The sequence below is a fragment of the Haliaeetus leucocephalus genome, unplaced genomic scaffold (assembly GCF_000737465.1).
Source record: "Haliaeetus leucocephalus isolate CR32 unplaced genomic scaffold, Haliaeetus_leucocephalus-4.0 Scaffold0, whole genome shotgun sequence".
Lineage (NCBI taxonomy): Eukaryota > Metazoa > Chordata > Aves > Accipitriformes > Accipitridae > Haliaeetus > Haliaeetus leucocephalus.
Window position 1 is genome coordinate 3,017,675 of NW_010972436.1, and position 17,876 is coordinate 3,035,550.

At 38.9% G+C, this 17,876-nt stretch overlaps 1 protein-coding gene across 3 annotated transcripts in view; it reads right to left on the reverse strand.

Moving 5' to 3' along the window:
* The window catches only part of PPP1R9A (protein phosphatase 1, regulatory subunit 9A), a 141,830-nt gene that overhangs the window by 61,340 nt on the left and 62,614 nt on the right, over nt 1–17,876 (reverse strand). For all 3 annotated transcript variants that reach the window (XM_010569506.1, XM_010569417.1, XM_010569333.1), the window contains exons 2-3: nt 2,243–2,375; nt 1,605–1,725 (exon numbers count right to left, since the gene is read on the reverse strand). In XM_010569506.1, coding sequence (XP_010567808.1) covers nt 1,605–1,725; nt 2,243–2,375 — 254 coding nt within the window. The remainder of the gene's footprint in view (nt 1–1,604; nt 1,726–2,242; nt 2,376–17,876) is intronic.

The following is a 17,876-nucleotide window of genomic DNA, read 5'->3' on the forward strand; positions in this document are numbered from 1 at the left end:
GGGAAATGAAAGAAGAGATTTGTGATTGAACATTAACTTCTGTACCCACTCAAACATGTGAATAATGAGACGAACAGAAAATACAGATTATCATAGAGCAGTAGTGAGTGACTCCGATTTTCAACCACAGAACTTCACACAGAATGTCAGTCGTGAGCTTAATGCCTTCTGGCTGAGCTCAAGCATACCTTTCAGAAAAACATTCACTTAAATTTAAAGTAACAGATGAAGTCATGACATCTTGAGGTGTCAGCTTCTTCACTTCCCTTCATAATTTTTAAGCCTGTGATAAATCAGTACTTGGCCTTCAACCTGGTATCTTACTGCCAAGATCTGTAAAGATACCTGCAAGCCCAATCTGGAAGACGGTATACCTCAGTAGTTTCAGAGCAATGTTATTAAACTTTGCAACCCCCTGCCATGTACAGCCTTCAGATTTAATTTGTATGGGGTTTCCACAGCAGAACAACCTTTTGTCTGGCTGAAAAGTCATAGGTGTTCATCAGTAAGGAACATGTTACTGCAACACATTTTTTAGAAGACAGCATCAACTTTTTAGAGTTTATTCTTACTCCATCTACCTTTTTTTGTGTTTGGTATTATTCATAACTAATATAACAAATCACTAATGGTTAAAAAAAAATAGAGAATGCATAAAAGTAGACTTAACTGCTAATGTATCAGGTAAGTAATATTTTATTTGCACGCAAATTTACAAAGGGTATGCACTGGAACAAAACAACAAATTATATGGGTTGGAAGATGTTTAAGAATACTTTTCATTATTAAATGACTACATAGTAAAGTGTTTTTCTAACTTTTAATGAGAAACATTGGCCTGATTGTGGCAGGTATTGTGTAATAGAAAGATAACTCTGTCCCATATGACAGGAAATACTGGATGCTCATGTTGGTAATTCTTTAACCTGCACATACCAAGTAAGCAATTCTAGAAGCAACCAGGTTTTATATGAGCATCCTATAAGACTACAAACACCAATTTATTTTTTTAGTGGGCAAGATTTATGGTACAGCTTCCTATTCCAATTGATTAATGTACTTTCAGTGCTGCAGGGGTGAAAACTGAACTCTGGAACAGAAGACTGCATAATAAGAAGTAACAGCCTGTGTTAGTAAACTTGAAAGGAGGTGTATTTATTAAGAGTTTAAGCATTCAAATATGCTAATTATTTTCCTAAATCAAATGCCGAGCAGAACTCTTTTTCGTAAGTACTGATTGTTTAAAGCTGGTTTGAAGACAAAAGAACATGTGGGAGCTCAACACCCTTAAAATCTAAACTCTTTTCAAAAGTGATACAAAATTTGGAAACTCCAGCTTTATTCACGCTAAAGCATCTGGGTTTTCAGTAGTCATGAAGACACATCTTTGGCAAATCTCTTCTCCTTAAACAATTAAAACTCAGTGCACCGAACTGGTGTCTTCTCATAACCACATCAGGTATTTGGACCTTACCAATGAAGCCTCCAAATTTTACAACTTTGATTTATCATGACATACATTAAGCGAACAACTCTTTCCTATGAAAACCATAATTCATAATAACTATTGCTGGGAAAATTTCCAAATGCTGAGTGTAGTTTACCTGCCATCTCTTTCTGCTGCCCCACCTTCTGTTACTGTTTTGACAAATATTCCCAGTTTTTCAAGGCCTGCATCTGCTCCGACTCCCATTCCAATAATGCTTATGCCAAGTCCATCTTCATCTGTGAAAAAGGCAAGCAAAAGCAGAAACTTCTTACATTTGATTTATATAGTTATTTGGTAGATAAACATTTATGCTTTGGTTCCTCCTGGTTTTCCATGTCAGTAACATTAATATCCTTTTGCTTCCTTTTAAATTAAAACTTTATTATTCTACCATTTTAATTATACACAAAAAATACTACCTTCACTCTTATATCACCTTCACCCTTATGAAGAGCTCAGAACAACAATCAAGATTTTTTGTCTTCTAGTGGAGAATGAAAATATTGCATCAAACACTGTGTAAAACCATGTGTTAATGGAGCGACACAAAACAATTCCCTTAGGGAAATAAAGAACTGCATATCTCTGAAATGCTTCTTTAATTCCTTATTGAAAAATTCTTGAAATCCAAAAAGCCAAGATGACTAGAACAGATTCATGGAAATTCAAGACAGGCTCTGTAGGCATGTGTGGAATTCCTCAGACTTGTAGATCAGTGTCACAGGAACTGGAAATGGCACACAAACTCTGTACCTTTTTCTAGTTCAACTGGGAAGAGCTCCAGCTTTTCCACACGCTTCTCGAGTTCATATTCAGCTGATGCAGCCACTGGATCAACTTCATCATTTCTCCTGTCATAGTCTTCATTGGAATACGTATTGAAAACCTGTGGAAACAAATCAAAAATCACTCAACTATCTACTCTAGAAAGACTGCCAACTCATGAGAATAGATACTGATTTTGTGCTCTGATGTTGCAGAGTTTGAAAAGGCTTTTAAAAGACAAATTTCTCCTGTTCATTCAGATTTCAGGTTTTTGCATTTGTGCTTTTTCATTCAAATAAAGCAGAAGTATGGTTGCAAAAATAAATTGAATATAAGTAATTTTTATTGTTTCTTATTATAAATGCAGAAGGTGATCTTGAATGACTAAGTTGGCCTATACATTTCAATATTTAAAACACATAATTCAACTTAATTAAGAGTGAACTATTAGTAAAGATTAGTAAAGACATCAAAAAGCAAAATACTTTGAAATTATGATCTGCATACAATCTCTGTTTCGGTCCCTATTCTTAATGAAGTTCCATTTTGCTTTCATCTAACCAAAGCTAGACCTGAAGATTTCTAATGTACGTTTTTGCTGCCTATGGATACCATTAGAGATCATACTCCATAGTATGTATTAACTTAATATTAGGAGATCGATATACACAGCCATGGGTATTTTTTTAAGTAAGCAGGTTTACAGCTTTATTTTAGCGCTAAAGCAGTAACTTAACATTGACTGCATTAACCCGATTATATTCTTTACGCTACTTTCCATCATACTTTCCGCATGAACATAGCCCTCAATCAGAGATTTTTCAGATGTTGAGTAACTTCAAACAGCCAGGAAAAGCATATTTTCAGATTTTAGAGGTCAGAGTTTGCCAGCTTAATTCACTTAACTGTCCATATTTGGCAGTAATGAAAGAATATGCATTAGTAGTAATAATTTTACCAAACTTCAGTCCCACGCATATATCATGTTCATTACTTCAAATAAAGGAAAACAATTTCCCATATTTCCTCTTCCTCTTTTACAGGCACCCTACAGAAGATACAATTACGTAGCCATGTTTTTCTGTATCACTGTTTTTCTTACAACATAAAACATATATTCAGGTCTCAAGAAGTCTGCTCTCTTACAGCCTTGCTTGGAGGCTCCTGAACGACTGCCCCTGGAGCAAGCATGCCAGCTTGCTGCCCAATGCAATGCCAGGAGCTGGGCTCATTTCCACCTGAGGTTTCACCTGCCCAAAAACCTGTCAGTACAGATTAATTTCTTTTAAATAGTAAATATACTAAAATTGCAATACAAAAATACTATTCAATACTACCGTAAGTATAGTAACGGTGTTATGGCTACCGCAAAGGTACCGCGAAAAACCTCCCAGCTTTATATAAAGTCGTGAGTGGTTGAAACAGAAAAGATGTTAGTCACTCTGTGGAAATTTTAACTCCTGTATTTTACATCAATGTGAAACACTTAATAAATTGCCTCTTCCAAGAAGACTGAGATGAGAAAGGTTTTACAAGAATCCACAAACCTCTCTCACATTCATTTTTCATGATATTGATGCAAGAAAAAGGCTTTTTAAACTAAATCATGCTCCTAAGAAGCCTTCATAAATATATCCAAAACCTAAGTAAAATAAGTCACATACTAAACACTGTCCAGTGCTGCTGAACATTTTATGCTGCTTTAGTATGTGTAAGATTGGACAAAAGACACTGATGCAGAAATAAGCGTGAGGAAATGTAACAATTTACTTGGTCTAAAATAACCTGCAAAATCTATGTGCAAGTTCTGGCCATGCACAAATGGAGAAACTGTGCAAACAAACAACCCCTTCGAAATGTAAGTGATCACCTTCAACTCCTTCCCTAAGCTTCTGTGTGTGGATGCAGTAACTGCATCTGCATTGGGTATTTTGTAAAGGCCTTGAATGATGTATTAATTTCTGTTCCTATTGTTAACCCCACTGGGTGTCTGAACTCCCAGTTAAAATGGAAAATGGAGAGTGTCCATACCTGTTTAACAGCCCAACAGAAGAGTTCTGAAAAGTCTTTTGTTACTCCATGTCTTTCACAGACCTCTTTTACAGAAGATAAAGCCTTCTTCATGTTATGCACCCCTGCTTGCTGCTTCTCAAAACACTCGAAGACAGGAAGAATCATGAACATGACTTTCTGTGTAGGCCATACCAAGCTAGAAAACAACCCGCAGCTCTAACGATGCTAGCCTGTATGTAGTGAAAAAGAAGTAGGTACAGGACAGAAGGCCATCCTATTTACCTGTTGACTGAGAAGTACAACTCACAGCAACCCTCTTTACCCTGACACAAGAACAGACCAAACCAGGCAGAAGAGCCCACTCAACAGCAACGACAAGCCCTGCTGCAGGCTGGCCGGTAACCTCCCCTGGCAGCTTCCCTTCTTTGTGGTTTGCTGTCAAAGGTGACTATGCCCACTAAGGGTTCCATATCCAAACCCAACCTCATTTATGCTGACACCAACCAAACCAAGGATCAAGCAGTAGAGCTGGACCCAAACTAAAGCATTGGCCACAAACCTTTAGGTCTGAAATGCAGCAGTCATGCAAGTAAGTACGCGTAAAAAACCAACAGCTGTGAGTTTAGCTTGGATTGTCTCAATTACCAACATGACAAGAGAGACCTGTGTTTCAAATGTGGAACATAGGTGGATGTTATAAAGGAAAATGGAGATACAGTCACTAGCTGTTGAAGGATGGTAAGAGAGGCAGAGAAATATTGCTTGCTGAAGACAAAGAATAGATGAGGGTGAGGTATAGGGAAAAATTATGCTACAAAATGAGTATACTTATTTCTGGATTCCTTTTCATCATGTTAACTGACCCCATTCTTTTCCTTTTGTTTAATGACTGGTATTAGTATATTGTGGCGGCAGTTTCAGATTTGTTGCAAAGTGACTGGATATGCTTCAGGATAATTTTCTTTCAAAGCATCAAATCATATACTGAGGTCTTGTTTGGGATGATCTTTCTTAGATCAGGCAGAAGAGATGGCTTCTTGGATCTTGCTTACTGTTTTGGAATATTTAGATTTGCACATGAGAAGGGAACTAAAGATGCTGTTGATGGTGAATACAGTTATCATTATGTCTCCAAATATACCAAGCCACTCTTATCTAGCACCTTACCTAAGCATTCAATCTATCACTGATAGCATCAGGGTAAAATAGTCTATGTTTCCCACCTGGCATTAACTCACCATCTTTTGTACACTGGTCATATGATCTTGCCCACTGCCTTCAACAGGTGTTTTGACTAGGGGAAGAAAGAAGATATTCTTGTATGTCATTTACCTCATTTTGCACAATCACATTTAATGGTTGACTGATTCTATTAAATCCATCTCTAGGTGTTAAAATGCAGAAAAGAAAATTTGTGCTTGGAAATTTTCTTTCTTTGTGAAACAGTCTATCCACCACAGTAATGAACTGCTTGATCAGTACAGTCATGAGAACTGTCACTCAAGATTTTACTTTGCTAAAAATAAAAAAAAGTTATAACTTTTTCCTCAAAGTATGGTTAACTTGATTTAAGTAGACCTACTTTACCACATCTGTTGCCACTGTTTCCCAGAGTGTGCGTGGGATTTCAGACTCATGGGAATCTTCCCATTCCCTGTGATTTAACAGATTTGGTTTTGCCATCACACTGGCCAAGCACCCACTACAATCAGGTCTACTGAGACATTACTTAAAGAAAGTTCTTTTTCAGGAAAATCCAATATATCATCTTAATCTCTGGTTGTACCTCTCCAAGTATTTAGGAAAAAAAAAAGTTTCTATGGAATTCACCTGTGACATTTACTAGGATTTACAACAGCACTTGTAAACCAGCAACAGTGGAAATAAAAGGCCACCATCAGCAGTGACAACCTAGTGGATACTAACGCTCAATGTGGATGTCAAAACAAGCAAACCCTGAAGAACTGATGGGCTCAGTCCAACACTGCTGTTAACAGAACATACTTCGGTCTTCTCTAAAGTGAAAGAAAAAGAGTCATCAGTGATTCATCCAGCACCAAAATAATGACAAACTGTATGATCTAAGAAGCAGGTATTACTGTTAGGCACTCTGGGTGGCACCCAGAAATTATACATACACATACATGACTACTTGCTTGTCTTTCATAGACCAGTGACAGAGCACAATCTAGAAAAGACATGTCACTAACTATAAAAATATGTTGCAGACTCTAATTCAGAAAAAAACCCAACATTTTTGTTCTAATACTTCATTTTATGAGTAAGACCGGAAAGATGGAAACTGATTATTCTTGGAAAAAGGACAAGTTTTGTAAGTTTGGGGCATTTTCTCATAGCTCTCAAGTACCAAGAATCAGAATTTTGCTGGCAGTAACCAGAAGGTAGTGGCAACTCTTTTTTTCCTTTTTTTTAAAGGAAGTCGAAATGGAGATGAACTATGAAGAATCACATGGGCTATCCTCCCCATGGGCTAGCCAGCTTGGTGCTACATTAACCATGTTATTAGTATTGCATACTATAAACTCTGCAACATAAAAACTATCTCATCTGATGTGTTTAGGAAAGTCCAGACATATTGAGTATACGCTGGACATGCATATACTGTCTTTGCAAGCTGTGCTACAGGACAAGACCTGATGCCAGGTTCAGCTGCTGCTGACTGCCTTGCTGTCTATGCTTTTTACCCCTCCAATGCCTGGTGGCCACCAAAGAGAAATAACTGTGCAAGAATGGTGTATTGGTGGATGGTACCTTGTTGCAGTAGCTATTCTACCACACCTTCAGTTACTCAAGTCTAACATACACATAAATAGTCTCTCTTCTGCCCAATTCTTGATTACACGAGGTCATTCCACGTCAGGGGCCACAGCCAACATACGTTGGCGATCACTGTGCAATACCAATTACAAAACTGTGCTTTTCACCCGCTATTGCTATGCTGCCCATAATGCCTCTTCAGAAAGCAAAAACAGCACCTAAGATACGACCCTGCCATCTGGGCGAGATGGATCACCACCATCATCACAGGAAAGTAGCGCAGCAAAAGATGGCACAGATACTTACAGTGAACGTTTGCCAGCAAGTCATACCTCTGCAATCCACTCTGGGGAGGGGAGTAGGCATCACAACCACTACCTCACTATAATGATGCCATGTAAGACCAATAAACTACTAATTTTCCCCAACATTTTCTTATTTCTGAAAATTCAGTGTAACGGTTTTGTAACCCTGGTGTGCTAGAAGCCATTTTGAAAGTGGTGCTAGGCCATGGAGTGGTTATTAACAACCTGTGCTCCTGGCTCCATCACTGCCATTACTATTTGCACTGCTGGTGGCCACCAACAAGCTGAGCTCGACATTGTTGATTAACCTTCAGAAGTACTCTCTAGCTGATGCAGAGTTGTCAATGAGCAGAGGATAGCACCTGTCAGCAAAAGAGACTGGTATTGCTTGTGTGAAAAGTAAACACTGCTGAAACCTCTCCTCAAACCTGCACAACAACCTATCTACCTCCTCTTTTCCTTTCATCACCATCCTTGGGCAAGAACAACCAAAGACACCTATCAGAGGCATCTCCTGTCCCATCATGGAGAATTGAGATTTTCAGGCACACTTGCAGGTATAAAAAGCAATGCAATTAGTCTTGGGATGATCCAAAATCCTCTCCTTTTTTCACAGCAACTAAGGCAAGATCAAGGCCAGGATTTGGGTTTCCTGGGTCTTGTATGGAGCCATGGTTCCAGAAACAGCAGCCACATACTGTAAAGGGACTGAATGTGGCTTCCCAGAGGAATACCCAATGCTCACTGCTTTAGTTCATGATGCCTGCTTCAGCACATATGACAAGCTCTACCAGAGTGGTAACTGGTATTATTAGCCTTCCTGTGTGCCATTTTTAAAACTTTAAAAATTTGGAACACCTTTGTTCCATGCCTTCTTTGCAGACAGCAGCAGCAACCAAACGGGTCATCTCTCTGTTTATCCTGTTGAGAAGCCCTCAGAATGATCAGGTCTTCTTCTGGCCATACATCATTACTGTGCAATGATCCATGCAGGAAGGTGAATAATTACAGAAGTACCTTATAGTTTTATCATCTCCAGGTGTGCTGTGTATTTGCTGCAGGAGAGTCACAGAGGACTCTCTCATGTGGAGAGAACAAAACTTGGCACAGTGTATTTGGAGAGCATGGACCTTAGAGCACAAACTCTAATCTTTCCTATCACCCATTTTCTTCCCCAAGTGAATAAACTTGTTTCTCCTGCACTGAAACTTGGAGAAAACAGAAATGTGCAAACACTAAAGGGAGCTAATCAACCTGACACTATTGATACATCCTTTGGCAACCTTAATTATAATAACAGTAATAAAAATTTCCTTTGGCTGGTTCTGCCACATACACCCTGTTGACTTTGGGAAAGATGAAAACCCAGAGTTGTCTTTAATGCAGACACGGATGGAAATCATAAATATTTTGTATCAGAAACATTATTATTAATTACAGTAACAGCTAGAATTTCAGAGAAGTTTTGTCACGATTATTAGCAAGAATCCAAATAAGGAAACATAGTGGCCAAGTCAGTCATTTGGACATAGGATATTCAGAAAAACGTTACGAGTCGTGGGTGATACCATCAGTACTATCTCAGTCTAGAGAAGTCTTTAAAGTCTAGAACAGCATGCAATAGCACCTCCCTGTCCTCTGTGAGGAGGAACAGGTACATTTGCAGGGTAGCTGCCCATTTCTTCAGAGCAGTTTTACAATCATCTCGTTTTGAATATCCTAAACTGGACTGCTGGGCTTCCTCCACTAAGGATGAAGAATTCTCTTGTGGGGAGAGAAGTGAGGAAGAGCCATAAGAGCACCATAGAAAGAATCAGACATGTTCATGGACGTGACACCGACCTACAGTGTTGCACAACCAAACTGTTCAATTTGTTGATACTAACTGGAAGAGATTATCTCTAGATATTCTTGTAGACAACTAGCACACACTATCAAGTCTTCTTTCTGTTGGAATAGTCACGAAGACCATGTCTAGTAAAGAACCATAGTGTCACTGTCCTGCAGCAGCATCAACACATCTCAGCTTGCATCCATACAGCTCCATCCACTACAGCGTGTCCCGCACCTGGCTTGTGTATGGGAAGAAGCACCCAACTGATGCTAACCCCAAACCATGCCACAGTCACACTGCCTGGTGGGACACATGCATTAAAATGCGTGACTAATCACACGCATTCATTAGACCTGTGACATGAGTGTGGTTTTGCTTCCCAGTATAAGTAGTTAAACAACCAGGCAGACTTCACCTGTAAGCTCATTTCACTGAAACTAGTATCCTAAATTTTATATAGTGCAGTTTCAGGCCCAAACATGGAACTGAAATTGCTTTGGTGGTACTGATGGATCTTCTCCTGGTATCAGCGATACCTGCTCACTCTCTTTGACCTCTCCACTGCACTCACTGCTGTTTAAAGCAGAAGGTCCTACTGCTTCAGCTCTGAGGGGCTGCAGGGACTGAAAGTAACCCAGCTCAAATGCTCGAGTCCTTCTAAGAAGGATGCACTAATGTATAGCAGTGCATCGAACTGCTCTTCCGTTACAAATCCCTTACCTGAGCATTTTAGTTCTCTGTAGCTCAACACTGACATACTGGTATAAACATGTGGCCTTCTTGGCACCTTAAATCAAGTAGAAGGCCAAATTTTCAGATTTCTCTTTTTCTCTGTCATCTCAAATTTTCTGTGTACAAATACAATTTTTACCCTGTCTTTCTGCTACTTGGCCCAGTTTCAAGTGTGATTTCTTTAAAACATCTGCTTTTATTAAGTAATTTCCTAGAATAGTTTATTATTTATTCAGTTTGTAATTGTTCTATTGCTGATGTACTAGTTTTGTTACAATTTATGTCACTACTTGTATACATAGCAGAAAAATACAAAATCACTGTTGCCGGAAATGAGATGTGTGCCCCATGTGAAAACTTCATGTTGTCACTCTTAATTAAGACAGGTCAGAGTAATTAGCAACTAAAAATAAGCCCTGCTACTGAGGAGTAAAACCAAAGCTAATACAGACCTGCTCTTATAGAGTAATTTCTAAGAACGCAAAAAATGTTCCTGATCATTATTTGGCTATTATTGTGTCATTACAGATGAGTGTTATATGACAAAGGAGATTAAGATCTTCTGAAAATACTAAGTTTTCATATTAGTGCTATCTAAAACCTTGCTCCTTGGAGGTAAGTTAAATTTTAACTTAGATAAGTAAAGTAGAACATAAGTAAAAATTTTTACAGTAGTAAATAACACTCTCACAGCTGAAAGCATTCTATATTGTGTGTGCTACTCTAAGGAGGATCAATGAGGAGATAAAAGATGCTCTTTTCTTAGGTTGAGTTTTCCTCACTATTTATGAAGGGACTCTTTACCTTCTGAAAATATCCAATCTGGAAAAAAAAAAAATCCAGCAGTTCAGGTCTTACAAAAAACAGATGAGTTCTGAGAAACTCCTGTTCTCCAGACACCGGCTCTTGTTTTGACTCCATCAGTGAGCCAGTAGAGCCGCTGCCTCCTTTGTGGGGATGAACAGATACCCCTCTGACTTCACCTGTGCTTTTTCAATGTAGTGCATTTTTCAGAGCCTCTGCCTTCTACCTCCACAACAGCGTATATCACTGACCCAGTCTTAGGCTAGCCCATCACAGATAAACTCCAGTCACCTGCTAATTACACTCAAAGCCATTGCCAAGCAACGCTCCTCTTTCAAAGACTTTGGAACATGAGATCTCTGCAAAGCAACTAGCGCTGGGCTGGGACAATACTTCGATAAAACATTTAACAAAACAAAACCATCTGAGATGCAGCCTGCCTCACCACTACCGCCAACAGCAGTTCAATACCAGGGACAGAGAGAGGGTGTCCTGCAGTTCAAGAATGAGTTACTCCAAGTGCTTTCAGTGACAGCAAACTCCTGCTGAAAGGGAATTTCTTGTAGGCTGCAACCTTGACTAAAATAAACTTTGCAGTGGCAGCATGTGAACTTTCCCATGCTGCATCCATTTAGGGTGGATTTAGGGTCCAAAGCCTCTTTGAAACAAGTGGGACTGTAGACCTGCATCACCATCTCTTCATACTTTTTAAGGGACTTGAAAACAAGGTAAGCTCCTTTGAAAACAAATTAATACTTACATACTTAAGAAGCTATACAAAATGGAATGCTGGTCCCATAAACACTGAGGACTCTTCATTATACGACACCTAGTGTCCTTGTTCATGATCTTGATCTAGCGCACAATGTAAAAATGAAAAGTGGAGACTGAACTCTCCCCCATGGGCACGAGTCCTCGTAGATGAGGCTTGCCCTTTGGAGTGGCAATCCTACTCATGTGAAACTTCAGGAACATCGTGTCATGAGAAACACAGATGACATGAATAATTTCTTTCTTTTCTACACAGGCAACAAATTATGGCCTCTAGGTTGTTGAGAGCAAATATGTCTCCAAACTGATCCTGGAAAAACTTCAGCTATTTTCCCATGGCAACCCTAAAACCCCAAACAGTTCACTCATTGGCAAATACTGAATTACTTCAACACAAAAAATTTGAGAATAGTTATCTGCTCTTTTTTTATTAAACTCATTTTCCATGCTTTCAGCATGCAACCCTTTGTAGAGTATCTGAACATTAGACTTACCTTTTGATGGAAGCAATCTAAGTAACTCAACTTGTTTATCCTGAAAGGGTCACCCTGGTCAGACTTAAAAAGATTCACTGGTATCAATACACGTCTTGCATGGAATTCGCCACTAACACAGTTATTAGGACTGCCGTGTCTCAGTTTTGTTTTAAAAAGCGGGATCGTGCAGGATGGTGCACTGAAGCCTGGAGCTGACAAAGATACCTGAATAGTCTTATCTGAATATTCCTGCTTTCTTTGCATATAGTGACTGGTTACAATTCTGTGAGGTTTTTTCTTTCCATCCTTCTCAGTATTTTTTTTGTCATAACCATTATTACAAATGCGAAGTTCCAATACTGTCCTGGTTTTCTCTTACGTTAATGGTACACACTAAATGATTTTCACTGAATTCTGTTTGATGAGTTTTGCAGACCTGGGTCTAAATCTTCCAGGGCAGTAGGTTGATTTTTGTAAGGCAGCAGCTTGGAAGCAACAGTATAATGGATGAATAAACGACTAGTGAAGTGACACACCTGAGTCTTACTGATCATATATAAATCCCTTGGAGACTTTTTAAGTTTTGTGTACTTCACAGGTACACTTCATATGAAATTCATTCCTTTGCCCTGACCTTGACTTTTTTAAACTCTACTTTGTATTACTGGAAGTTACCGACAAAAATTTACTTCGCCATTGTTTAAATCTTCTACTGTCTATTTTTGGTCAGTAATCCACAATTTAGAAATAGAGAATAAAAATCAGGAAAAAAAACCCTTGTATTTTTCATGACAGTAGCTTGACAATTGCAGGGAAAAGAGCCAAGAGACAAGCTCCACTGTATTGCATTCCCATAAAGCTCAGGGTTCCAAAGAAAGTCTCTCCTGCCAGACTTCTTTCACAGATCCCAGACAGATTAGAGATTTAGGTACAGCAATTTAACACATTACTGCCTACAGCAGTGCAGTACTGACCTTTAAACCTGGATGGCTTTGGCTGACTATAACCGCACTCCTGTCTCAGGGCAAAGGAAAAACATTTGTCCACACCTTGACAGCATCTCCATCCAGCAGAAAGAAGAAGCAGTTGCAACAAGAGCACATCGATAACCACGCTATACAGAAAATTATAAAAAATATCAACACGAATATTTAAGAACAAAATTTGTTTCCAATGTGACAGCAAATATATTTCATCACTCTTTTGGCAAGCCCCTCTATTGCCAAGGTAACAAACTAGCATGCTCAAGAATTCATTGTATCTTTGAACATGAAAATAAGGATGCAAACAAGAATATCCGTAGTGAGCTGAGTTTGACAAATTAATTATAATACAGTACAGCCTCGAGTCTGGACCTCTGGTGTCTAAACAACTCCAAACAGATACGGGAGCATGAAGCAAAGTTGCAATTTCTGTCCCTGGACATTTATTCCTGAGTCTGCTGCAGTATTTCTTCCAGATCCTTGCATTGCTGCCAATTTACATCGTAACTGAGGGTGCTATTTTTCTTCTGCCTTCAAGAGTGTGACACATGAGCTGGCCAAGAATAAATGCTGCTTCTGGTACCAATTAGTACAGCCTGCCATACAGTAGCAATGCCACCATGAATCAACACGTCAGTGTTTCTTCTCTCAGCAATCTCACTCTCCCTCAGCCTACAAGTCAAGATGTCCAAACACAGAGTAAAAATATCACAAATGTTCTCAGAGGCAAACACCTGAAACAAAATATTGACTATTCATAAAACATTCTTATTTCTATTTAAAATAAATCTCAGCAGAGATAAATTGTGTAATCTGCATATTCACTAAAAGTAAATCTACAAAAACAAAATTTCACAAGCAATTCCTTTTATTTACAGATATAAAAACTGTTAAGAAAATAATTCAAAGGGAAGAAGGGGCACAAAAAGTGATCACAGGCATTAATTTAGAATATTTGCTGAATAAATTATGCAGAGATAATTCATCCAACTCTAGTTTAATTGCAAATTTACGACATATTTTGTAATCTGACTAAAAATGAATACAATGCTTTTATATATAGATATAAATATAAATATTAAAAATGTACTATAAATAGTACACATTGCTATCTATCCCTTTACTTAAGGCAGAGAAGAGAGCAGAGGTGGAAGAAAAGAGTTAGGTGGAAACAGTCTGATGTGGTGTCCAATTTTCTCAATATTACGTCATCAGTACAAATCCTATTCTGCTTTTTTGAGGTACAAAGTTGCAACTGCCCTGAAGGTTTTTTATGAATCTCTCATATACCTTGTCTCATTCCTAGCAGCTACTGCATTTGGTACTAATTGTCAGTCTTACTGATAATGCTGCAGATACAGCAAAGACTGAGTGAGCCAGGGAGAAGGATCTCCAGTGCCAGAAACTAGAAGACTTTACACCCTTGCCTCAGACCAAGGCCCAATAAGCAAATGCAGTTCCACACCACGACTGTAGTGGGAGCCTTTCTGAATCTCTAAAGCTGTCCCACCATCACCTTTCACAATAACTAAGTTCATACAAAAATCTTAAATGAAGAAATGCTTGGATTTTTATTTTTTTTAATAACGAGAAATTTACTCAATGAATTCCTCAACTGAGATTGGATTTCTAAATATAGTCCCATGGTGTAAAATGACTGTGGGAAATTCTATTATATTCTATTAAGAAATATTCTATCAAGAAAAACTCAGAGATATGTTAAACTCTTCCTTTCCAGAGTGCCAGTGCAGAGAGTATTCATTACTTAAGTTACAGGGCTTACAAGTTGAAGCATAGCTTAAGTATGACACTAGATATTAGACAGCCCTTCAACCAGCCTTCTGTACAGGGTAAACATAATCCCCCAATTTAAGGTGGCACATGTTACAGAGGGTATTTATTTAGTTTCTAGTACAAGCAGGTATTTTTCTACATCGATTAAAATGCTTGTGATTCCAAGGAATCCAAAGCCTTTGGTAGCCTATTGCTACATTCACATTAACATCACCATGTAGTGATACAAAAGAGACCAATTAATGGGGTGTTGCATTAATTTGGTAGGAGTGTTGCACCCACTCCCACCAAAACCCAGCCATTCAGCCTGTTAATGTCACTGCTTGCATATAAAAATGGACAAACAGGCAGAGGCTAAGAGGATTAATGGAAAAGCTTCTGTAATACAGCAAAAGGTTTGCTGTATTTTGTAAACATCTTTCAAACGCAAAATGCAATGCAGCATTCTCAGTGCCAGATCACTACTCAGTTACTTCATATTGTAGACTTACCAATCCCTTAATTGCACCTGCAGGCAGAATTCATTTTGGCTGACTGCATTTTTTCTAATGATAGTTTCACATTCGCACTGTTTAGCACAATGAATTGCATCCCAGTAAGATGTAAAACTGCCTGGAGTAAGCAAAAGAATGTTTATCCATTAAGCATTCATACAGAGTGTATTACATTACAGTTAATCACACCAATGCTTCAAAAATCAGAGAGTCTGTATTTCCAGAGGAATTTAGTCTCCCTAATGCCTCCTAACATGGTACACAGGGTAACAGAGACTAACACACGTCAAGAATAAGGGTTCCCTGGTCTCACTGCATAACTGGTTCAAATGCACTGGCTCTAAGTGCAATTTAAAATACGGTATTAACAGAGCAAGAAACAGGTTACAAATGTGTGCACACAGTGTATCTCAATGAATAGACAAAGAGAAAGAAGGATCATGGGGATAAGCCGGTATTAATGAATAATGCTAGCTCGGGATGAGACTACAGCCATAATGCCACAAAGTGGGGATTCAAGATAAATACATTTAAAGTGACTCAAGTCAACACTCTTTTTGGACATTTTTCAACTTCAACATTTGCTGTGACATCAGGCACAAAGTCTGATATTAATCCCTTGAAAACAATAGCAAAATTGACTTCATCAACCCCAAGCGGAAGAGGTGGGAGTCTATATTATGACTGTTTTTCACTCTACACCTCATGTTGTGGAAAAACTAAACAAGCATAGAATATACCATGAGTTTTGCTCGCATGAAGTATTAACACAATTCTACTCTCTGTGCCCAAATTCACTGCATAAATTCAGATTTTATAGACGTTTCTTACATACCAATCTGTGATGAATTTGAAATTCTGGAGAACCAAATGCAAAGTGTAGCACCTAGTGCTGTCCATCCTGAGAAGGCGTTTGTGGAGCTCCATGGAGCCCAGGCTGTGAGCATCCCAGCTTTTGGTACAACTCCCCCATTCTTTCACCAGGCTCTCCATGTCTGTGGCACAGGGTGCCAAAGACACTGAGGTAAGGCTCAGCGACACTGCTTGTAGGGCTGTTATTGCTGTGCCTCAAAAAAGCAAAGCAGAAGACCTTTGTTGGCCCCATCAATATCATCTCCTTATGTTGAAGAGTAAACACGAACCTTCTCCACTGACACCTGATGGGAGAGGAGAGTCCTGGCTCCTGTCATGCTCCTGTCATTCAACACGCAGGAATACAACTTAGGGAAGCTACAGGAGTGAAATCAATGAAGAGTGGGAAAACACATCCTTTTTTTTCTCTCTCTCTCTACTAGAAAGAAAATGGTTTCAGCCTGGCTGCTGTGGGAAATGGGGAAGATGCACTTGTGCATGTGCATTTTGGTTGGGTTTTTTTGTTTTTCTTAAAGAATTTTGGTGTATTTTTTTCCCCACAGGAACGTCTTGCTTTACTGTTCTGGGGCTGACCACGCATCTCCCTGCACATGTCCTTAATAGTGCCAGCATGCATGGCTACATTTGGGCAGAGTGGCAAGTGGGGCACCATGCCCGTACACATCTGTTACTGGATATGAAGACAGACATGGGGTTAAATGTGAGCCCACTGCTGTCCCCACCACATGCCAACAGTGGAGGTGGCCTTGGAAGCAGATGTATGCCCAACAAACTCCCAGAACTTTATAGCTGACTTGAGTCTTCTGAGCTTTCTGTCTTCCAGATGCAATTTCTTGACCTGCTTCAGACGGAAACAACTGAAGCGCAAGACGAATATTCCACCTTTGTGAGTGAAACTAAAATATGAGGCTTAGCCTTCTGTCTGGATTTGCCCAAGCAGAGGAGGAGAAAGTGCTGTTTATCATGTGCAGAGACAGAGAACCGTAAAAGCTACAAAAGAACCTCTCTATATGTTGTGTCAATGTAGTGAACAGAGCAGGGGCATCTACAAGAGTGTTGTTCAGCTATTCCACCAGCTGAAGCGTGCAGCACACAGCTGGTATCGCTGTCACTCACAGTAACTGTATTCTGGTCACAAACAGCTGCACACTTCTTTTAAAAGTAAAACAGACACCATTTAGTGGAAGCTGGACATAGTCCAGATAACAAATTAAAACGGGTATAATCTGTGGATGACAGGCTATAAACCCTATACAGTAAGCCTTTCAATAATCTTAGCATGATTTTAATGGTTACTCCAATCTAATATAATGAATAAAGAGAACATATCCAAGTATCTCTAAAAAATCCTGACATTTAAATATTTTTAAGTCAGCTAGTGTTCACTGCCTAAAGAAATCAGCAAGGCTGTGACTCTTGCCTAAGCTAAGAGCTGTGAATGAATAACCAGAGGAAGACAGCAAACCAATCTTACGAAACTTTGCTAGAATACATTTACACATATAACCTGAGGTATTTTTAAGAATCCCTAAGTAAAAGAAAAGTAAACGTTCACGTTTTTTAGAAGCACATCTTTTAAAATACTATTTTATAGCTGCGGTTTCAAGAACACCCATCAATGCTGAAAGGCTTCCTTTTTGGGGCATTACTATTATTCTTAATCAACCCCCTGTAGATCAAACATAGGCAAAGATAGAAAACAACTCAGAGCAATCTTTTCAAGTCCTTCTTTAGTATTACTAACAAAAGTTAGTACTAGCTCAAG